This window comes from Prenolepis imparis, unplaced genomic scaffold, assembly GCF_030444845.1.
Source record: "Prenolepis imparis isolate NDT839.2.m4 unplaced genomic scaffold, iyPreImpa1.0 SCAF_12, whole genome shotgun sequence".
Taxonomy (NCBI): domain Eukaryota; kingdom Metazoa; phylum Arthropoda; class Insecta; order Hymenoptera; family Formicidae; genus Prenolepis; species Prenolepis imparis.
The window spans coordinates 9,145,541-9,168,549 of record NW_028141170.1 but is presented as its reverse complement, the minus strand read 5'-3'; the positions used below and the strand labels follow the sequence as shown (position 1 = coordinate 9,168,549).

The 23,009-nt window shown below is 26.3% G+C and overlaps 5 protein-coding genes across 5 annotated transcripts; all 5 read left to right on the top strand.

Moving 5' to 3' along the window:
* The first annotated feature begins 554 nt into the window (after window positions 1-554).
* LOC145943633 (uncharacterized) lies at window positions 555-3,749 on the top strand. The gene is made up of 9 exons (XM_083051295.1): window positions 555-698; window positions 1,590-1,709; window positions 1,824-1,941; window positions 2,020-2,281; window positions 2,427-2,543; window positions 2,629-2,719; window positions 3,154-3,299; window positions 3,507-3,639; window positions 3,699-3,749. The coding sequence occupies exons 1-9, from the start codon at window positions 555-557 to the stop codon at window positions 3,747-3,749; spliced, it is 1,182 nt and encodes a 393-aa protein (XP_082907421.1).
* Window positions 3,750-5,238: 1,489 nt separating this feature from the next.
* Window positions 5,239-8,817, top strand: LOC145943745 (uncharacterized). Its single transcript, XM_083051542.1, has 10 exons — window positions 5,239-5,365; window positions 5,594-5,750; window positions 6,629-6,748; window positions 6,861-6,978; window positions 7,059-7,320; window positions 7,481-7,597; window positions 7,665-7,755; window positions 8,178-8,323; window positions 8,549-8,681; window positions 8,754-8,817. The coding sequence occupies exons 2-10, from the start codon at window positions 5,607-5,609 to the stop codon at window positions 8,805-8,807; spliced, it is 1,185 nt and encodes a 394-aa protein (XP_082907668.1). The 5' UTR covers window positions 5,239-5,365; window positions 5,594-5,606; the 3' UTR covers window positions 8,808-8,817.
* Window positions 8,818-10,068: 1,251 nt separating this feature from the next.
* Window positions 10,069-13,373, top strand: LOC145943765 (uncharacterized). The gene is made up of 9 exons (XM_083051571.1): window positions 10,069-10,212; window positions 11,216-11,335; window positions 11,452-11,569; window positions 11,650-11,911; window positions 12,072-12,188; window positions 12,251-12,341; window positions 12,742-12,878; window positions 13,100-13,232; window positions 13,289-13,373. Exons 1-9 carry the CDS (start codon window positions 10,069-10,071, stop codon window positions 13,337-13,339), a joined length of 1,173 nt encoding a protein of 390 aa, XP_082907697.1. The 3' UTR covers window positions 13,340-13,373.
* A 1,463-nt stretch (window positions 13,374-14,836) lies between these two features.
* Window positions 14,837-18,419, top strand: LOC145943567 (uncharacterized). The gene is made up of 9 exons (XM_083051164.1): window positions 14,837-14,975; window positions 15,204-15,360; window positions 16,471-16,588; window positions 16,669-16,930; window positions 17,091-17,207; window positions 17,282-17,372; window positions 17,798-17,943; window positions 18,165-18,297; window positions 18,358-18,419. Exons 2-9 carry the CDS (start codon window positions 15,217-15,219, stop codon window positions 18,409-18,411), a joined length of 1,065 nt encoding a protein of 354 aa, XP_082907290.1. The 5' UTR covers window positions 14,837-14,975; window positions 15,204-15,216; the 3' UTR covers window positions 18,412-18,419.
* Window positions 18,420-19,530: 1,111 nt separating this feature from the next.
* Window positions 19,531-22,807, top strand: LOC145943566 (uncharacterized). Its single transcript, XM_083051163.1, has 9 exons — window positions 19,531-19,674; window positions 20,678-20,797; window positions 20,914-21,031; window positions 21,112-21,373; window positions 21,534-21,650; window positions 21,713-21,803; window positions 22,205-22,341; window positions 22,568-22,700; window positions 22,757-22,807. The coding sequence occupies exons 1-9, from the start codon at window positions 19,531-19,533 to the stop codon at window positions 22,805-22,807; spliced, it is 1,173 nt and encodes a 390-aa protein (XP_082907289.1).
* Window positions 22,808-23,009: the final 202 nt, after the last annotated feature.

Below are 23,009 nucleotides of genomic sequence, written 5' to 3'. Positions count from 1 at the left end.
AGTGACCAATTTTAATTGAACTGACTGCCAATTTAAAATTTGAGAGTGCCGTGCATTCATCTAATTTCTAATTGACTCGATTTAAGATAACATGAGTTTTACCAGAAGATATATCAAATATCAAAATGCTTATTAAAGTTGGAAGATATTCCTCTCAAAGACCAAACGTACTCTATGAGTGCGCGCACTAGAATGAAATGTTGACTCCGGAAAAGGGGAAAAGCGCCTGCGTGGGTTTATTTTGTGAAAAGGGCTTAATTCATGAGGAAAAAACATACGCTGAAGTAATTTCAGCGCCTTATCGAATAAGTAATTCAGTCGTATCGATCGTGTAATTATATATATATTACTAAGAAATTTGTTCAATTGCACATGCTCCGATCACACGATGGTATTTTGTGTAATGTCTACTGTTATATAAATTTGCGTTGAAATTTACACTGATGAGGGAAGAAAATATGAAAGATATTAAATCGATCAATGAAGAAAAGAAGGAGTATGTGCATCGTCGTCGATTTTTTCACAGTCATATATGTCTTAAATTTCTAAAAGAAATGACCGGTATCACGGCACAATATTTTAGTCTTAACAAAACTCTTCTCGTGACTATAGGCTTGTGGCCTCATGAACATTCAAAACTCGGACGACTTCGGTTTATTTTTTTCTTTGGTATATTGACGACTGCTATTTTATTTCAAGTAAGGCAATATCTTCATATTACTACCGTGAGCTAAATTATAATAAATAATGATTTATAACAGTTCTGTATTACTTATCATGTGTTTCAATAATTTATTAAATTACATTCACTTATAATTTATACTGAAAAGAGCAAATATTATATAGGACATTGAACATAAAAAAAATAATAATACCAGTTTAGTAATAAAAATAATTAACAGATCGCGAGACATGCATCTCAATTATTTGAATGCGATAAACTGTATGCGATGAGTATCTTTGATGATTTGTAAATTAGAAATTGTGAATTTTTGATATTTTTTTTATATTAATAGTTATGTTAATAATTTCGGTTCCAATCCCTCTTTATATATAACATTATAATAATATAGTACGATGTTGATAGAACTCTGTATATAATAATAATTACAAAACATTATCATATACCACAATTACGTATAAAAAAATAATTATTATAATTTAGAGTACTGATTCCATTCGGATATTTCTGCAAACGCTCTAATGACAATAAATGTAAGCAAACATGTGATATATGTATAAAACATTATTATAATGTTCGTATACATAAAAAAAGAATCTTTGTGTGTCTTTATTCTAAAACAGAATATCTTTATTTATAATTCTGATACATAGTCATACTAGTCCTTTAGATTATAATCTATATTAAGATCAATAAAAAGATCAATAAAAAAATTTATAAAATAAAGACTACATATATTTTTATCTGAGAATGAATAATAACTCGAAATTCTATAGATTTAATAAACTCGATGTCCATTGTGTGATTGGCAATTAGACAATCCAATAAAAAAATTCAAGTTTTTATTAATAATAGTTCACAAAAAGATTATTTAATGCAAACATTTCTAAAAATTCATTGCTTGCAGTTTACTACATTTCTTACTTCAAAATGTACAGCTGATTTCGTCATCAAAATTTTAACTAACGCACTCTTTTTTACTATTTTTGCGATAATATACATCGTCTTCGCTATTAATACAGAAACTGTAAGTTAATGATTTATAGTACCCATTTCAAGCGATATTTTTGACAATTACATTTTTATAATTAGTAATTTTTTTTATTATATACAACGGTACAACAAATTGTTGGACTGTCAGGTGAAAGATTTATTGACACAATTTCAACATGTATACGATCAACTGAAAAATAAATATGAAAACGCTATCATTGAAAAATACAGCTACAATGCTAAACGTTATACGATTGCATTTATAAGTAAGAGACAACATATTATATTACGTGTAAACTGTTGGAACATTATGCAACAGAAGTTTAAATGTTAATCACTTTTAGTAATTTATATTTGTAGCATATCTACTCTTATTGTCATACAATTTTCGTCGATTATAACTGATGTCATTATATCGACAAACGTATCTCAATCACGTCGCCTGCCGATTATGACAGAGTATTTCGTCGATCAAGACAAATATTTCTTTTTAATTCTGTTGCACTTAAATACAGCATTTTGCATAGGATCAGGTGTGATGCTGGCAACCGGCGCAATGCTTATTGCATATCTTGTACATATTTGTGGACTGTTTAAAATCGCTAGGTATAAAAGAGAACATTTAATTGAGTTTTAAAATAAAACTGTGTAATACTGTAAATAAATATAAATATAGAATTTATATCTGTAAAAATATATCGCAAAGACAAATAAGACAAAAAATGTGCTTCTTGATAAATGTTATTCACAGTTATCGGATTGAACATGCAATGAGAGTCAGTATGTTACAAAATATTACTCCAGAGAAGAATACATTGATATTAAAAGAAATAATATGTGCCGTAGATATACATCGGCAAGCAATGAAGTTAGTATCCACTCTATAATATGAGTATGATTTGTCTAGTAATATTTTTTATAATATAATAATAATATTTCTTTGTCTTTTGAAGATTATCCAAAATTTTGGTATCCAGATTTGAAGCTATGTTGTTCTGTTTAATAACAGCAGGAGTAATATCACTGAGCCTTAATCTTCTTCAGGTATGTCTCAAATTATGTTCTTAAAGATGCTTTTGAACACCCAAGCATTTAAAATATTCTATAATATAATATTTGTTTAATGTTACACACACAAACACACGGGAAAAGTACATTTCTCGTTCTCTTTCTCCTATTTTCCAAGTCTATTTTATTCTTTCATTCTTTTACAATATGATATTTTTGAATAAATAATATTTTGCGTATTTATAATATTTTTGTAAGCAAAGTAAAGAGAGAAACTAATGAAAGTATATTTAAAGTAAATATTATAACATATTATAATTAAATTATAACATAAATTTCACGAATATTATGTTTTTGTATAAATTTTTATAATTTTTATTAATTAATTTAAAAACTTAGTATGTGTATAACAGAATAATTGAGAACTCATCTGAAAAACTGGTTACAGCTATATAAAATTTGTATTTTAGATTTTTCGGATTATGTCGATTGGAGGTAATGTCGATGAAATTTTCAATCCCACTATATTTACATTTGTCAGTATTTTATATATGTTCTGCGCCAACTATATGGGACAAAATGTGACAGATCATAATAAACACGTATTTATTACCGTGTAAGATATACTCTTATAAAATACAACTATATAGAATAGTTAATTACGTAAAATTTTACATTGAAAGCAAGAAATAATAGTTGTTTGTAAAAAATAATGAGCATACGCTGTACGGACTGAATATATATATGTGTATGTGTGTGAAAAATATTGATCTTTCCCTCTTTTCTCTCTACAATTACAAATTAATTTACACTAATTGTGTAGGTACAACGTTCCGTGGTACAAAGCTCCGTTACATGTACAGAGACTGATACTGTTTCTATTGCAAAAAAGCGTTCAAGATTTTACTTTAGGTGTCGGTGGATTATTTGTTGGATCGTTACAGTGTTTCGCCACGGTAAGAGAAAATAAATATCTCTCAGAATGCATTTAATATGTTACAAATAAACATTACAGTTGGTGAAAGCTTCGGTCTCTTACTTTACTGTCATATATTCAACGCAATAATAAGATAAGAGAAATAGTAATAAATATAAATGTGTATATGTATATGTATATATAAATTATAGTGTGACAAAACTTCAATATTACAATTATATTATATTTAAAATTTAAAAGGATATGAATATTAATTCTATATAGGTACATAGATTACATAGATTTTCAAAAACTGCATCGAAGAATTGAATATTCTTCGATTTCATATATGAAATACTGATATTACTCAATTTTTATTCTTAAGTTCTATTTTTTTTATTTGCGAAATATGTATTGTCACATTATTATTAAATATCTAATTTATACATTGTAAATGTTAATATCACTAAACTTTCTTTTATAGAATAGTCTTTTTATAATCAATATCTTATATGCAAAAAGAAATAACAAAATCTAAGAACTTAAGCTACTCAACAAAAGAATTCCATTATTTTTTTATGTAATTTAACTGTCTTTTGTAAATCAAGCTAAAAGAGATGATTTTTTTTAAAGATGACACAAAATTATTATTTACGTTAAATTACTATTTATATTATTTATTTCACAAATATCCGAATTTTATCTCTATTCTCTTATCTCTTATTCTCTATCGGAGCAGTTATAGTTTATATGTAATGAGTTAAAAGACACAAATTAAATTGATTTTAAACAAATATGAATGCAATGGTAAATGTTGTACCACTGCACTTACAAGTAAAATATTTTAGATTTTTAAATACGTTTACACTTTTTAATCGTAAGAGTCAAGATGGAAAATCGATACGCAAAAGTTTAAATACATAAAATGCATATTATACTTCATATAATTATTTCTACGAAAAAAATTCGTCCACATACATGCATTTATAAAGTATATGTTATATATATATATATATATATATATATATATATGTGTATGTATAACGAATAAAATAATAGAAAATGTGCAATCATTTAGATAAAAAAAATTTATCACAATTGGGTTAATAAAAAAATATGAAAATTTATAATGCGTAAATATGCTGAGTGTAAATCAACTTAAACAAAATATAAGATAAAAATTTAAATAATTTTAGCTTTCTAACGCTTTTAGTTTGAGCTATTTTCAGTATCTGCTTTTATCCTAGCTCAAGTTTCGTCAACTGTTCTCAATATATATATTATATACAAATATTATTTATACCAATAAATATATCCTGACTACTTTGTTAACCTATTACAACGGAATATTATAAAATATTAATTTCAAAAACAAACTTTTGATATTCGAGAACTTTATAGCGTTGTGCACCTCATCGTCAATCTATATATAGAGTTTGTATTTATCCCATAATGTATTAGATTTATTATTATTCGTAATATATGTTTATTTTATTATTTAAACATTTATTTCGAGCGATGAACCAATGTTATGTTTAATCGCTTTAAGATACAAAATAACAAGTTTTATTAGATAGATCAGACATTAAAATGTTTAAAGTTGGAAGATACTTTTCTCGAAGACGAAACGTATTCTATGAGTGCGCGCACTAGAATGAAATGTCGGTCCCGAAACAGAAGAAAAGCGCCTGCGTGGGATTATTTTGTGGAAAGGACTTAACTCATGGAAAAATAAAACATACGTTGAAGTAATTTCAGCGTCGTGTGTAAGTATTGATCGTGTAATTATATATGTGTACATACATCACTGAGAAATTTGTTGAATTGCACGTGTTCCGATCACACGATGGTATTTTATGTAATGACTGGTATTATATTAAATTTGTGTTAAAATTTACACTGAAAGAGAGAACACGTAAAAAATATTAAATCAATAAAGAAAAGAAGGGGTGAGCGCACCATCGTCGATTTTATCACAGTTATACGTGTTTTAGAGTTCTAAGAGAGATGACCGATATCACGGAGCAATATTTTAGTCTGAACAGAATGCTTCTTCTGGCTTTAGGCTTGTGGCCTTATGAACAATCAAAACGCGAGCGACTTCGATTTAGTTTCTTCCTTGGTATATTGATAACTGCTATTTTATTTCAAGTAAGACAATATCTTCATATTACTACCGTGAACTAAACTATAATAAATAGTAATTTATAACAACTCTGTATTATCTATAACGTGTTTCAATAATTTTTCTTAAATTGCATTTACCTATAATTTATACTGCGAAGAGCAAATATTATACAGGACATTGAACATAAAAAAAAAATAATAATACCAGTTTAGTAATAAAAATAATTAACAGATCGCGAGACATGCATCTCAATTATTTGAATGCGTAAACTGTATATGATATCAGTGCCTTTGATCATTTGTAAATTAGAAATTGTGGATTTTTGATATTTTTTTTATATTAATAGTTATATTAATAATTTCGGTTCCAATCCTTCTTTATACATAACGTTATAAAAATAGTACGATGTTGAAAGAACTCTGTATATGATAATAATTACAAAACATTTTCATATAACACAATTGAGTATATAAAAATAATTACAACAATTTAGAGTACTGATTCCATTCGAATATTTTTGCAAACGCTCTAATGACAATACATGTAAGCAAACATGTGATATATGTATAAAACATTATTATAATGTTTATACGTCATAAAAGTACCTTTGTGTGTCTTATTCTAAAACAGAATTATCATTTATTTATATGATTTCGTACTCTTTCTAATCCCTTGGATTATAATATATATTAGGATCAATAAAAAGATTTATAAAATAAAAACTAAATATATGTTATTATCTGAGAACGAATAAATCAAAATTCTAAAGATCCTAATGAACTCGATGTCCATTGTTCAATTGGCAATTAGACAATCCAATAAAAAAATTAAAGTTTTTATTAACAATTTTTAAAAAAAGTTCTTTAATGCAAACATTTCTAAAAAAAATCATTGCTTGCAGTTTACTACGTTTCTTACTTCGAAATGTACAGTTGATTTCGTCGTCACAATTTTAACTAACGCACTCTTTTTTACTATTTTTGCGATAAAATACATCTTCTTCGCTATTAATATCGAAAATGTAAGTTAACGGTTTATAGTGCCCATTTTAAGCGATAGTTTTGACAATCAAATTTTTATAACTAGTAATTCATTCTGACATACAACGATGTAACTAATTGTTGGACTGACAGGTAAAAGATTTATTGATACAAATTCAAAATATATATGATAAACTAAGAAATAAATCCGAAAACGCTATCATTGAAAAATATAGCTATTACGCGAAACGTTGTACGATTCTGCTTACAAGTAAGTCAAAATATAAGTGTAAACTTTTGGAACATTATGCAACAGAAGTTTAAATGCTAATTATTTTCTAATACTTCTAGTATGTGCATTTTGTAGTATAGTTGCTTTTATTGTCGTACAATTTTGGTGGAATATAATTGATGTTGTTTTATCGATAAACATATCTCAATCACGTCGCCTGCCGATTAAAACAGAGTATTTCATCGATCAAAAAAAATATTTCTTTTTAATTCTATTGCACTTAAATGCAGCAATTTGCATAGGAATAAGTATTCTAGTGGCAGCCGGATCGATGTTTCTTGCATATCTTATACATATCTGTGGATTGTTTAAAATCGCAAGGTATATAAAAACAAAAATTTAATCGAGTTGTAAATAAAACTGCGTAATACTGTAAATAAATATAAATAGAATTTAAAATAAACAGAATTTTTATCTACAAAAATATATTGCAAAGGCAAATAAGACAGAAAATGTGTTTCTTGATAAATATTATTCACAGTTATCGCATTGAACATGCAATGAGAGTCAGTATGTTACAAAATATTACTCCAGAGAAGGATATATTGATATTAAAAGAAATAATATGTGCCGTAGATATACATCGGCAAGCAATGAAGTTAGTATTCACTCGATAATAAGCGTATAATATAATTTATCTAATAATATTTTGTTTGTCTTTGAAGATTATCCAAAGTTTTGTCATCTAGATTTGAAGTAATGTTGTGCTATTTAATAGTAACAGGCGTAATATTACTAAGCCTTAATCTTTTTCAGGTATGTCTCGAATTATATTCTTAAAGATGCTTTTGAACATTTAAACACTTAAAATATATTCTATAATCTACAATATAATGTGTGTTTTATGACACACACATAAGGGAAAGATCTCTTGTTTCCCTTTCTCTCTCTATTTTTTTCTTTAGTTCTTTTAATTTTATATTTTTGAATAATTAATATTGCGTATAAATTATATTTTTGTAAACAAAATAAAGAATTAATAATACAAAATGAGAAAAATATCTCCAAAACTATGTAAAATGTAAAATTTATAATGTAAACACGGGTATTATGTTTTTGTATAAAATTATAATTTTCACTATATATAATTAATTTAGGAACTTAGAATGTATATAACGTAAAATGATTGAGAAACCGTATTTAAAAAACTGATTACAGTTATTAAATTTGTATTTTAGATTTTTCAGATTATATCGGTTGGAAATGATATCTCCGAAATTTTAATTCCATTTGTAGTTACAATTATTATTACTTTATACATGTTCTGCGCCAACTACATGGGGCAAAGACTAACAGATTACAATAACCATATATTTGTTACCGTGTAAGATATACTCTTATAAAATACAACCATATATATAACAGTTAGTTATATAAAATTTTACATTGAAAGCAAGAAGCATAGATAATTAGTTTGTAAAACAAATAAGCATATACTGTACGGACGTAAATGTGTATATTTTTTACGTATACATATATATATTTATATCATAATTATTAATTAATTTCTATTTCTAAAATTACAAATTTGTTTACACTAATTGTGTAGGTACAACGTTCAGTGGTACATAGCTCCGTTACATATACAGAGATTGATATTGTTTCTATTGCAGAGAAGCACCCAGGAATTTACTATAAATGTTGGTGGATTATTTATTGCATCGTTAGAGAGTTTCAGCACGGTAAGAGGAAATATAAATATCTTTCGAAATGCATCAATATATTATATACAATATATTAAATAAACATTACAGTTGGTGAAAGCTTCGGTCTCTTACTTTACTGTCATATATTCAACGCAAAAATAAGATAGGAAAAGAAATAATAACATATATATATAAAATTAATATATTAAATTATAATGTAAACAAAATGTAGTTAACTTCGAAATATTACAATTACATTATATTCAAAATTTGAAAGGGAATGAATATTAATCACATAGGTTTATTTAGAAACAGACGTAAGAAATCTCCGAAAATATATATATATTTAATTAAAGATATACACAACATATAGATTATACATACAGATTACATAGATTTTCAATGCATCAAAAAACTAAGCATTCTTCGATATCATATACGAAACACTGATACAAATTCACTTAATTTTTAATTTAAGTTTCATTTTCTTTATTTGCAATATATATATAGTTACATTATTATTATATATCTAATTTATACATCGCCAATGTTAATGTCGCCAAATTTTTTTTATAACTTTGTCTTTTTGTAATAAATGAGTTATGTGCAAGAAAGAAAACATATCGAGTATTGAACATTTGATATTCCAGAATTAATTTGCGTTGTGCATATTCATCGTCAAGCTATAAAATTTACATTTATCCCATAATGTATTAGATTTATTATAATTCGTAATATATAATATATGTTTTTTTTATTATTTAAATGTTTGCTATCAAGCGTTGAAATATTATGTTTAATAATATGTCCAGTAACCTGAATCTCTATCTGTATCAAATAAGTTTTCCATTTTGTTCTTCAATCTGTTTTTTATAATATATTAGGAACAAGGAGCAAATCTTAATTGTGCCGATTTTCTAGTTAAAATATAAAAGCGCCGTGCATTCATCTAATTGATTCGACTTAAGATAACATAAGTTTCACCAAATAGAGCTGACATCGAAATGTTTAAAGTTGGAAGATATTCCTCTCGAAGACCAAACGTATTCTATGAGTGCGCGAACTAGAATGAAGTGTCAGTTCCGAAAAAGGAACAAAGCGCTTGCGTGGAATTATTTTGGGGGAAAGGGCTTAATTCATGGGAAGAAGACATACGTCGAAGTAATTTCAGCGCCTTATCGAATAAGTAATTCAGTCGTATCGATCGTGTAATTATATACACTTCACCGAGAAATTTGTTGAATTGCACGTGTTCCGATCACACGACGGTATTTTGTGTAATGCCTAGTGTTTTATTAAATTTGCGTTGAAATTTACATTGAAATAGAGAACTTGTGGAAAATATTAAATCGATCAATGAAAAAAGAAGGGGTAAGCGCACCATCGTCGATTTTTTCAGTCATATTCTAGATTTCTTAGAGAGATGACCTATATCACAACACAATATTTCAGTCTTAATCGAATGCTTCTGCAGACTGTAGGCTTGTGGCCCTATCAACAATCAAAAGTCGATCGACTTCGGTTTATTTTCTGCCTTGGTATTTTGACGACTGCTGTTTTATTTCAAGTAAGACAACATCTTCATATTACTGTATACTACTATAAGCTAACAATAACTTATATAATGATCTATGTTAATGATAACAGTTCTGTATTATTTATTATGTGTTTCAATAATTTATTAAATTTTATTTATTTATAATTTATATTTAAAAAAAGTAATTGTTATATGAGACATCGAAAACGAAAAACAAAAAACAAAAGATGAAATCAATTTAATAATAAATATAATTAATAGATCGGCATATATCAAATATATGCAATTATCTGAATACTTAAACTGTGTGCGATATCTTACTTATTTGTAAAAATTGTAACTTCGATATATTTTTATATTAAAAATTTCGGTTTTAATCTCAATTTACATAATGTTATTAAAATATATTACGATAATTTTAACAAACGCTCTGAATATAATTGTAATTACAAAACATCTTCATATATCGTAATTATTATATAAAAATTATGTATTATATATAAAACCAATTACTATAAAGAATAGAATAGAATACCGAATCTATTCGGATGTTTCCGCAGACTCTCTAACGACAATAAATATATGCAAAAATGTGATTTATATGCTTAAAACATACTTCTAATATTCATATACGTGTATGACATAAAAAGAATAATCTTCGTGTTCCTTCTTCTAAAACAGAACAAAAATTTGTATTTTGTTTATACTCTTTCTTATATCTTTGATTAAAATATTTAAACTACTAATAATTCGAAATTTTTTTACAATGGATTGCCTGACTGCCAACCGTATACAACGATATCACGTTATATTTGAACCAATATTTAAAAAATTTATAAAATAAAAATTAAACATGTGTTCTTACCTTAGAATGCATAAAATGAAAGTCTACTATAGATCATAATAGACTTGATATCTGTTGTACAGTTGGCAGTGAGACAATGCATTGTAAAAAAATTTCGAGTTATTAATAGTTGAAATGCAGAGTCTTTAATGCAAACATTGCTAAAAAAAAAATACTGTGTGTTTGTAGTTTACTTCATTTCTTACTTCAAAATGCACGGCTGATTTCGTCATCAAAATCCTAGCTAACGCACTCTTTTTTACTTATTTTGTGATAAAATATATCTTCTTCGCTAATAATACCGAAGTTGTAAGTTAATGATTTATATTATAATAATACACATTCTAAGTGATAGTTCTGAAATGTTTATAACTAATAATTCCTTCTGACATGCAATACGATGTAACTATTTGTCGGACTGATAGATGAAATATTTATTAACACAATTTCAACATATATATGATCAATTAAGAAATAAATATGAAAACGCTATCATTGAAGAATATAGCTATTATGCGAAACGTTGTACGATTCTGCTTACAAGTAAGTCAAAATATAAGTGTAAACTTTTGGAACATTATGCAACAGAAGTTTAAATGCTAATTATTTTCTAATACTTCTAGCATGTGCATTTTGTAGTATAGTTGCTTTTATTGTCGCACAATTTTGGTGGAATATAATTGATGTTGTTTTATCGATAAACATATCTCAATCACGTCGCCTGCCGATTAAAACAGAGTATTTCATCGATCAAGAAAAATATTTCTTTTTAATTCTATTGCACTTAAATACAGCATTTTGTATAGGGATAACTACACTACTGGCAAACGGATCGATGCTTATTGCATATCTTATACATATGTGTGGATTGTTTAAAATCGCTAGGTATATAAAAACAAAAATTTAATCGAGTTGTAAATAAAACTGCGTAATACTGTAAATAAATATAAATAGAATTTAAAATAAACAGAATTTTTATGTACAAAAATATATTGCAAAGGCAAATAAGACAGAAAATGTGCTTCTTGATAAATATTATTCACAGTTATCGCATTGAACACGCAATGAGAGCCAATATGTTACAAAATATTAGTCCAAAGAAGGATACATTAATATTAAAAGAAATAATATGTGCCGTAGATATACATCGGCAAGCAATGAAGTTAGTATCCACTCGATAATAGGCGTATAATACGTCTAATAATATTTTGTTTGCCTTTAAAGATTGTCTAAAGTTTTGGAATCCAGATTTGAAGCAATGTTGTTCTGTTTATTAATAGTAGGAGTAGTATCACTGAGTCTTAATCTCTTTCAGGTATGTTTCGAATTATGTTCTTAAAGCTGCTTTTGAACACCCAAGCGCTTAAAATATTCTATAATACAATGTGTGTTTTATGTTATACACAAGGGAGATCTCTCGTTTCCTTTCTCTCTCTGTTGTTTTCTTAGTTTTTTTAAGCTGATATTTTTAATTAATTAATATTGCGTAAAATTTATATATTTTTGTAAACAAAATAAGAAACTATAATATTCAAAATGAGGAAAATGTCTTTAAAGTAAAAATTATAATATAAATTTCGCAGGTATTATGTGTTTCTATAAATTTATTATAATTTTTACTAATTAATTTAGAAACTTTGAATGTGTATAACATAGAATGATTGAAAAACCGAAGTTATCTAAAAATTTCATTAGTTATAAAATTTGTATTTTAGATTTTTCGGATTGGAGATGATATCTCCGAAATTTTAATTCCATTTGTATTTACAGTTATTATTATTTTATACATGTTCTGCGCAAACTATATGGGGCAAAACTTAATAGATCATAATAAACACATATTTGTTAACGTGTAAGATATACTCTTATAAAATACAACTATGTAGAGTAGTTATAGTTATATAAAATTTTACATTGCAATCAAGAAGCATAATAGTAATAATAGGTAATAGTAGTTTGTAAAACAAATTAGCATATGCTGTGCAGACGTGACTGTGCATATTTATATGTGTGTGTATCAAAATTATTCATTTTATATTTCTAAAATTAAAAATTTTTATACTAATTGTGTAGGTACAACGTTCAGTGGTACGTAGCTCCGTTACATGTACAGAGATTGATACTGATTCTATTGCAGAAAGGCGCCCAGGAATTTACTGTAGGTGTCGGTGGATTCTTTGTTGGATCGTTAGAGTGTTTTGCCACGGTAAGAAAAAAATATCTCTCAGAATGCATTCAACCTATTACACATAAACATTTCAGTTGATGAAAGCTTCGGTCTCTTACTTTACTGTCATATATTCAACGCAATAATAAGATAAGAGAAATAGTAATACGTATAAATGTGTATATGTATATGTATATATAAATTATAGTGTGACAAAACTTCAATATTACAATTATATTATATTTAAAATTTAAAAGGATATGAATATTAATTCTATATAGGTACATAGATTACATAGATTTTCAAAAACTGCATCGAAGAATTGAATATTCTTCGATTTCATATATGAAATACTGATATTACTCAATTTTTATTCTTAAGTTCTATTTTTTTTATTTGCGAAATATGTATTGTCACATTATTATTAAATATCTAATTTATACATTGTAAATGTTAATATCACTAAACTTTCTTTTATAGAATAGTCTTTTTATAATCAATATCTTATATGCAAAAAGAAATAACAAAATCTAAGAACTTAAGCTACTCAACAAAAGAATTCCATTATTTTTTTATGTAATTTAACTGTCTTTTGTAAATCAAGCTAAAAGAGATGATTTTTTTTAAAGATGACACAAAATTATTATTTACGTTAAATTACTATTTATATCATTTATTTCACAAAAATATCCGAATTTTATCTCTATTCTCTTATCTCTTATTCTCTATCGGAGCAGTTATAGTTTATATGTAATGAGTTAAAAGACACAAATTAAATTGATCTTAAACAAGTATGAATGCAATGGTAAATGTTGTACCACTGCACTTACAAGTAAAATATTTTAGATTTTTAAATACGTTTACACTTTTTAATCGTAAGAGTCAAGATGGAAAATCGATACGCAAAAGTTTAAATACATAAAATGCATATTATACTTCATATAATTATTTCTACGAAAAAAATTCCTCCACATACATGCATTTATAAAGTATACGTTATATATATATATATATATATATATATATATATATATATATGTATGTATGTATAACGAATAAAATAATAGAAAAGACTAAAATGTGCAATCATTTAGATAAAAAAAATTGATCACAATTAGGTTAATAAAAAAATATGAAAATTTATAATGCGTAAATATGCTGAGTGTAAATCAACTTAAACAAAATATAAGATAAAAATTTAAATAATTTTAGCTTTCTAACGCTTTTAGTTTGAGCTATTTTCAGCATCTGCTTTTATACTTGCTCAAGTTTCGTCAACTGTTCTCAATATATATATTATATACAAATATTATTTATACCAATAAATATATCCTGACTACTTTGTTTACCTATTACAACGGAATATTATAAAATATTAATTTCAAAATCAAACTTTTGATATTCGAGAACTTTATAGCGTTGTGCACTTCATCGTCAATCTATATATAGAGTTTGTATTTATCCCATAATGTATTAGATTTATTATTATTTGTAATATATGTTTATTTTATTATTTAAACATTTATTTCGAGCGATGAACCAATGTTATGTTTAATCGCTTTAAGATACAAAATAACAAGTTTTATTAGATAGATCAGACATTAAAATGTTTAAAGTTGGAAGATACTTTTCTCGAAGACGAAACGTATTCTATGAGTGCGCGCACTAGAAAGAAATGTCGGTCCCGAAACAGAAGAAAAGCGCCTGCGTGGGATTATTTTGTGGAAAGGACTTAACTCATGGAAAAATAAAACATACGTTGAAGTAATTTCAGCGTCGTGTGTAAGTATTGATCGTGTAATTATATATGTGTACATACATCACTGAGAAATTTGTTGAATTGCACGTGTTCCGATCACACGATGGTATTTTATGTAATGACTGGTATTATATTAAATTTGTGTTAAAATTTACACTGAAAGAGAGAACACGTAAAAAATATTAAATCAATAAAGAAAAGAAGGGGTGAGCGCACCATCGTCGATTTTTTCACAGTTATACGTGTTTTAGAGTTCTAAGAGAGATGACCGATATCACGGAGCAATATTTTAGTCTGAACAGAATGCTTCTTCTGGCTTTAGGCTTGTGGCCTTATGAACAATCAAAACGCGAGCGACTTCGGTTTAGTTTCTTCCTTGGTATATTGATAACTGCTATTTTATTTCAAGTAAGATAATATCTTCATATTACTACCGTGAACTAAACTATAATAAATAATAATTTATAACAACTCTGTATTATCTATTACGTGTTTCAATAATTTTTCTTAAATTGCATTTACCTATAATTTATACTGCGAAGAGCAAATATTATACAGGACATTGAACATAAAAAAAAAATAATAATACCAGTTTAGTAATAAAAATAATTAACAGATCGCGAGACATGCAACTCAATTATTTGAATGCGTAAACTGTATGTGATATCAGTGCCTTTGATCATTTGTAAATTAGAAATTGTGGATTTTTGATATTTTTTTTATATTAATAGTTATATTAATAATTTCGGTTCCAATCCTTCTTTATACATAACGTTATAAAAATAGTACGATGTTGAAAGAACTCTGTATATGATAATAATTACAAAACATTTTCATATAACACAATTGAGTATATAAAAATAATTACAACAATTAAGAGTACTGATTCCATTCGGATATTTTTGCAAACGCTCTAATGACAAAACATGTAAGCAAACATGTGATAAAACATTATTATAATGTTTATACGTCATAAAAGTACCTTTGTGTGTCTTATTCTAAAACAGAATTATCATTTATTTATATGATTTCGTACTCTTTCTAGTCCATTAGATTATAATATATATTAGGATCAATAAAAAGATTTATAAAATAAAAACTAAATATATGTTTTTATCTGAGAACGAATAAATCAAAATTCTAAAGATCCTACCTACCTACCTGAACTCGATGTCCATTGTGCAATTGGCAATTAGACAATCCAATAAAAAAATTAAAGTTTTTATTAACAATTTTTAAAAAAAGTTCTTTAATGCAAACATTTCTAAAAAAATCATTGCTAACAGTTTACTACGTTTCTTACTTCGAAATGTACAGTTGATTTCGTCATCAAAATTTTAACTAACGCACTCTTTTTTACTATTTTTGCGATAAAATACATCTTCTTCGCTATAAATACCGAAAATGTAAGTTAACGGTTTATAGTACCCATTTTAAGCGATAGTTTTGACAATCAAATTTTTATAACTAGTAATTCATTCTGACATACAACGATGTAACTAATTGTTGGACTGACAGGTAAAAGATTTATTGATACAAATTCAAAATATATATGATAAACTAAGAAATAAATCCGAAAACGCTATCATTGAAAAATATAGTTATTACGCGAAACGTTGTACGATTCTGCTTACAAGTAAGTCAAAATATAAGTGTAAACTTTTGGAACTTTATGCAACAGAAGTTTAAATGCTAATTATTTTCTAATACTTCTAGCATGTCTATTTTGTAGTATAGTTGCTTTTATTGTCGCACAATTTTGGTGGAATATAATTGATGTTGTTTTATCGATAAACATATCTCAATCACGTCGCCTGCCGTTTAAAACAGAGTATTTCATCGATCAAAAAAAATATTTCTTTTTAATTCTACTGCACTTAGATGCAGCAATTTGCATAGGATTTGGTATTCTAGTGGCAACCGGATCGATGTTTCTTGCATATCTTATACATATCTGTGGATTGTTTAAAATCGCTAGGTATATAAAAACAAAAATTTAATCGAGTTGTAAATAAAACTGCGTAATACTGTAAATAAATATAAATAGAATTTAATATAAACAGAATTTTTATCTACAAAAATATATTGCAAAGCCAAATAAGACAGAAAATGTGCTTCTTGATAAATATTATTCACAGTTATCGCATTGAACATGCAATGAGAGTCAGTATGTTACAAAATATTACTCCAGAGAAGAATACATTGATATTAAAAGAAATAATATGTGCCGTAGATATACATCGGCAAGCAATGAAGTCAGTATTCACTCGATAATAAGCGTATAATATAATTTATAATTTATCTAATAATATTTTGTTTGCCTTTGAAGATTATCCAAAGTTTTGTCATCTAGATTTGAAGTAATGTTGTGCTATTTAATAGTAACAGGCGTAATATTACTAAGCCTTAATCTTTTTCAGGTATGTCTCGAATTATATTCTTAAAGATGCTTCTAAACATTTAAACACTTAAAATATATTCTATAATCTACAATATAATGTGTGTTTTACGACACACACATAAGGGAAAGATCTCTTGTTTCCCTTTCTCTCTCTATTTTTTTCTTTAGTTCTTTTAATTTTATATTTTTGATTAATTAATATTGCGTATAAATTATATTTTTGAAAACAAAATAAAGAATTAATAATACAAAATGAGGAAAATATCTTCAAAACTATGTAAAATGTAAAATTTATAATGTAAACACGGGTATTATGTTTTTGTATAAATTTATTATAATTTTCACTATATATAATTAATTTAGGAACTTAGAATGTGTATAACGTAAAATGATTGAGAAACCGTATTTAAAAAACTGATTACAGTTATTAAATTTGTATTTTAGATTTTTCAGATTATATCGGTTGGAGATGATATCTCCGAAATTTTAATTCCATTTCTAGTTACAGTTATTATTATTTTATACATGTTCTGCGCCAACTACATGGGGCAAAGACTAACAGATTACAATAAACATATATTTGTTACCGTGTAAGATATACTCTTATAAAATACAACCATATATATAACAGTTAGTTATATAAAATTTTACATTGAAAGCAAGAAGCATAGATAATTAGTTTGTAAAACAAATAAGCATATACTGTACGGACGTAAATGTGTATATTTTTTACGTATATATATATTTATATCATAATTATTAATTATTTTCTATTTCTAAAATTACAAATTTGTTTACACTAATTGTGTAGGTACAACGTTCAGTGGTACATAGCACCGTTACATATACAGAGACTGATATTGTTTCTATTGCAGAGAAGCACCCAGGAATTTACTATAAATGTTGGTGGATTATTTATTGCATCGTTAGAGAGTTTCAGCACGGTAAGAGGAAATATAAATATCTTTCGAAATGCATCAATATATTACAAATAAACATTACAGTTGGTGAAAGCTTCGGTCTCTTACTTTACTGTCATATATTCAACGCAAAAATAATATAGGAAAAGAAATAATAACATATATATATATAATTAATATATTAATTTATAATGTAAACAAAATGTAGTTAACTTCGAAATATTACAATTACATTATATTCAAAATTTGAAAGGGAATGAATATTAATCACATAGGTTTATTTAGAAACAGACGCAAAAAATCTCCGAAAATATATATATATTTAATTAAAGATATACACAACACATAGATTATACATACAGATTACATAGATTTTCAATGCATCAAAAAACTAAGCATTCTTCGATATCATATACGAAACACTGATACAAATTCACTTAATTTTTAATTTAAGTTTCATTTTCTTTATTTGCAATATATATATAGTTACATTATCATTATATATCTAATTTATTCATCGCCAATGTTAATGTCGCCAAATTTTTTTTATAACTTTGTCTTTTTGTAATAAATGAGTTATGTGCAAGAAAGAAAACATATCGAGTATTGAACCAATGTTCTGTTCAATAATATTTCAAGTAACCTGAATGAACCGTAATCTGTATCAAATAAGTTTTCAATTTCGTTCTTCAATCTGTTTTTTATAATATATTAGGAACAAGGAGCAAATCTTAATTGTGCCGATTTTCTAGTTAAAATTTAAAAGCGCCGTGCATTCATCTAATTGATTCGATTTAAGATAACATAAGTTTCACCAAATAGAGCTGACATCGAAATGTTTAAAGTTGGAAGATATTCCTCTCGAAGACCAAACGTATTCTATGAGTGCGCGAACTAGAATGAAGTGTCAGTTCCGAAAAAGAAACAAAGCGCTTGCGTGGAATTATTTTGGGGGAAAGGGCTTAATTCATGGGAAGAAGACATACGTCGAAGTAATTTCAGCGCCTTATCGAATAAATAATTCAGTCGTATCGATCGTGTAATTATATACACTTCACCGAGAAATTTGTTGAATTGCACGTGTTCCGATCACACGACGGTATTTTGTGTAATGCCTAGTTTTTTTTAAATTTGCGTTGAAATTTACACTGAAAGAGAGAACTTGTGGAAAATATTAAATCGATCAATGAAAAAAGAAGGGGTAAGCGCACCATCGTCGATTTTTTCAGTCATACATATTCTAGATTTCTTAGAGAGATGACCTATATCACAACACAATATTTCAGTCTTAATCGAATGCTTCTGCAGACTGTAGGCTTATGGCCCTATCAACATTCAAAAGTCGATCGACTTTGGTTTATTTTCTGCCTTGGTATTTTGACGACTGCTGTTTTATTTCAAGTAAGACAACATCTTCATATTATTGTATACTACTATAAGCTAACAATAAGTTATACAATGATCTATGTTAATGATAACAGTTCTGTATTATTTATTATGTGTTTCAATAATTTATTAAATTTTATTTATTTATAATTTATATTTAAAAAAAAGTAATTGTTATATGAGACATCGAAAACGAAAAACAAAAAACAAAAGATGAAATCAATTTAATAATAAATATAATTAATAGATCGGCATATATCAAATATATGCAATTATCTGAATACTTAAACTGTGTGCGATATCTTACTTATTTGTAAAAATTGTAACTTCGATATATTTTTATATTAAAAATTTCGGTTTTAATCTCAATTTACATAATGTTATTAAAATATATTACGATAATTTTAACAAACGCTCTGAATATAATTGTAATTACAAAACATCTTCATATATCGTAATTATTATATAAAAATTATGTATTATATATAAAACCAATTACTATAAAGAATAGAATAGAATACCGAATCTATTAGGATGTTTCCGCAGACTCTCTAACGACAATAAATATATGCAAAAATGTGATTTATATGCTTAAAACATACTTCTAATATTCATATACGTGTATGACATAAAAAGAATAATCTTCGTGTTCCTTCTTCTAAAACAGAACAAAATTTGTATTTTATTTATACTCTTTCTTATATCTTTGTTTAAAATATTTAAACCACTAATAACTCGAAATTTTTTTACAATGGATTGCCTGACTGCCAACCGTATACAACGATATCACGTTATATTTGATCCAATATTTAAAAAATTTATAAAATAAAAATTAAACATGTGTTCTTACCTTAGAATGCATAAAATGAAATTCTACTATAGATCATAATAGACTTGATATCTGTTGTACAGTTGGCAGTCAGACAATGTATTGTAAAAAAATTTCGAGTTATTAATAGTTCAAATGCAGAGTCTTTAATGCAAACATTGCTAAAAAAAAAATACTGTGTGTTTGTAGTTTACTTCATTTCTTACTTCAAAATGCACGGCTGATTTCGTCGTCAAAATCCTAGCTAACGCACTCTTTTTTACTTATTTTGTGATAAAATATATCTTCTTCGCTAATAATACCGAAGTTGTAAGTTAATGATTTATATTATAATAATACACATTCTAAGCGATAGTTCTGAAATTTTTATAACTAATAATTCCTTCTGACATACAATACGATGTAACTAATTGTTGGACTGATAGATGAAATATTTATTAATACAATTTCAACATATATATGATCAATTAAGAAATAAATATGAAAACGCTATCATTGAAGAATATAGCTATTATGCGAAACGTTGTACGATTCTGCTTATAAGTAAGTCAAAATATAAGTGTAAACTTTTGGAACATTATGCAACAGAAATTTAAATGCTAATTATTTTCTAATACTTCTAGCATGTCTATTTTGTAGTATATTTGCTTTTATTGTCGCACAATTTTGGTCGAATATAATTGATGTTATTTTATCGATAAACATATCTCAGTCACGTCGCCTGCCGATTACGACAGAGTATTTCGTCAATCAAGAAAAATATTTCTTTTTAATTCTATTGCACTTAAATACAGCATTTTGTATAGGGATGACTACACTAATGGCAAACGGATCGATGCTTCTTGCATATCTTATACATATGTGTGGATTGTTTAAAATCGCTAGGTATATAAAAACAAAAATTTAATCGAGTTGTAAATAAAACTGCGTAATACTGTAAATAAATATAAATAGAATTTAAAATAAACAGAATTTTTATGTACAAAAATATATTGCAAAGGCAAATAAGACAGAAAATGTGCTTCTTGATAAATATTATTCACAGTTATCGCATTGAACACGCAATGAGTGCCAATATGTTACAAAATATTAGACCAAAGAAGGATACATTAATATTAAAAGAAATAATATGTGCCGTAGATATACATCGGCAAGCAATGAAGTTAGTATCCACTCGATAATAGGCGTATAATACGTCTAATAATATTTTCTTTGCCTTTGAAGATTATCTAAAGTTTTGGTATCCAGATTTGAAGCAATGTTGTTCTGTTTAATAATAGCAGGAGTAGTATCGCTGAGCCTTAATCTCTTTCAGGTATGTTTCGAATTATGTTCTTAAAGCTGCTTTTGAACACCCAAGCGCTTAAAATATTCTATAATACAATGTGTGTTTTATGTTATACACAAGGGAGATCTCTCGTTTCCTTTCTCTCTCTGTTGTTTTTCTTAGTTTTTTTACGCTGATATTTTTAATTAATTAATATTGCGTAAAATTTATATATTTTTGTAAACAAAATAAGAAACTATAATATTCAAAATGAGGAAAATGTCTTTAAAGTAAAAATTATAATATAAATTTCGCAGGTATTATGTGTTTCTATAAATTTATTATAATTTTTACTAATTAATTTAGAAACTTTGAATGTGTATAACATAGAATGATTGAAAAACCGAAGTTATCTAAAAATTTGATTAGGTAAAAAATTTGTATTTTAGATTTTTCGGATTGGAGATAATATTGATGAAGTTTTAAATCCTTGTTTACTTACAATTATAAGTATTTTATATATGTTTTGCGCAAACTATATGGGGCAAAACTTAACAGATCATAATAAACACATATTTGTTAACGTGTAAGATATACTCTTATAAAATACAACTATGTAGAGTAGTTATAGTTATATAAAATTTTACATTGCAATCAAGAAGCATAATAGTAATAATAGGTAATAGTAGTTTGTAAAACAAATTAGCATATGCTGTGCAGACGTGAATGTGCATATTTATATGTGTGTGTATCAAAATTATTCATCATTTTATATTTCTAAAATTAAAAATTTGTTTATATTAATTGTGTAGGTACAACGTTCAGTGGTACATAGCTCCGTTACATATACAGAGATTGATACTGATTCTATTGCAGAAAGGCGCCCAGGAATTTACTGTAGGTGTCGGTGGATTATTTGTTGGATCGTTACAGTGTTTTGCCATGGTAAGAAAAAAATATCTCTCAGAATGCATTCAACCTATTACACATAAACATTTCAGTTGGTGAAAGCTTCGGTCTCTTACTTTACTGTCATATATTCAACGCAATAATAAGATAAGAGAAATAGTAATAAATATAAATGTGTATATGTATATGTATATATAAATTATAGTGTGACAAAACTTCAATATTACAATTATATTATATTTAAAATTTAAAAGGATATGAATATTAATTCTATATAGGTACATATATTACATAGATTTTCAAAAACTGCATCGAAGAATTGAATATTCTTCGATTTCATATATG

Excerpts from the sequence above, each read along its gene's own strand:
- LOC145943567 (XM_083051164.1), top strand. The coding sequence starts at position 15,217 with ATGACCGATATCACGGAGCAATATTTTAGTCTGAACAGAATGCTTCTT. Across the intron at positions 17,208-17,281 it reads ATACATCGGCAAGCAATGAA|ATTATCCAAAGTTTTGTCAT; the intron begins GTCAGTATTCAC and ends TTGCCTTTGAAG. Across the intron at positions 17,373-17,797 it reads TAAGCCTTAATCTTTTTCAG|ATTTTTCAGATTATATCGGT; the intron begins GTATGTCTCGAA and ends TTTGTATTTTAG.
- LOC145943633 (XM_083051295.1), top strand. The coding sequence starts at position 555 with ATGACCGGTATCACGGCACAATATTTTAGTCTTAACAAAACTCTTCTC. Across the intron at positions 699-1,589 it reads CGACTGCTATTTTATTTCAA|TTTACTACATTTCTTACTTC; the intron begins GTAAGGCAATAT and ends CATTGCTTGCAG. Across the intron at positions 1,710-1,823 it reads TCGCTATTAATACAGAAACT|GTGAAAGATTTATTGACACA; the intron begins GTAAGTTAATGA and ends TTGGACTGTCAG.
- LOC145943566 (XM_083051163.1), top strand. The coding sequence starts at position 19,531 with ATGACCTATATCACAACACAATATTTCAGTCTTAATCGAATGCTTCTG. Across the intron at positions 20,798-20,913 it reads TCGCTAATAATACCGAAGTT|ATGAAATATTTATTAATACA; the intron begins GTAAGTTAATGA and ends TTGGACTGATAG. Across the intron at positions 21,651-21,712 it reads ATACATCGGCAAGCAATGAA|ATTATCTAAAGTTTTGGTAT; the intron begins GTTAGTATCCAC and ends TTGCCTTTGAAG.
- LOC145943745 (XM_083051542.1), top strand. The coding sequence starts at position 5,607 with ATGACCGATATCACGGAGCAATATTTTAGTCTGAACAGAATGCTTCTT. Across the intron at positions 6,979-7,058 it reads TTGTACGATTCTGCTTACAA|TATGTGCATTTTGTAGTATA; the intron begins GTAAGTCAAAAT and ends TAATACTTCTAG. Across the intron at positions 8,682-8,753 it reads CGTTAGAGAGTTTCAGCACG|TTGGTGAAAGCTTCGGTCTC; the intron begins GTAAGAGGAAAT and ends TAAACATTACAG.
- LOC145943765 (XM_083051571.1), top strand. The coding sequence starts at position 10,069 with ATGACCTATATCACAACACAATATTTCAGTCTTAATCGAATGCTTCTG. Across the intron at positions 11,570-11,649 it reads TTGTACGATTCTGCTTACAA|CATGTGCATTTTGTAGTATA; the intron begins GTAAGTCAAAAT and ends TAATACTTCTAG. Across the intron at positions 13,233-13,288 it reads CGTTAGAGTGTTTTGCCACG|TTGATGAAAGCTTCGGTCTC; the intron begins GTAAGAAAAAAA and ends TAAACATTTCAG.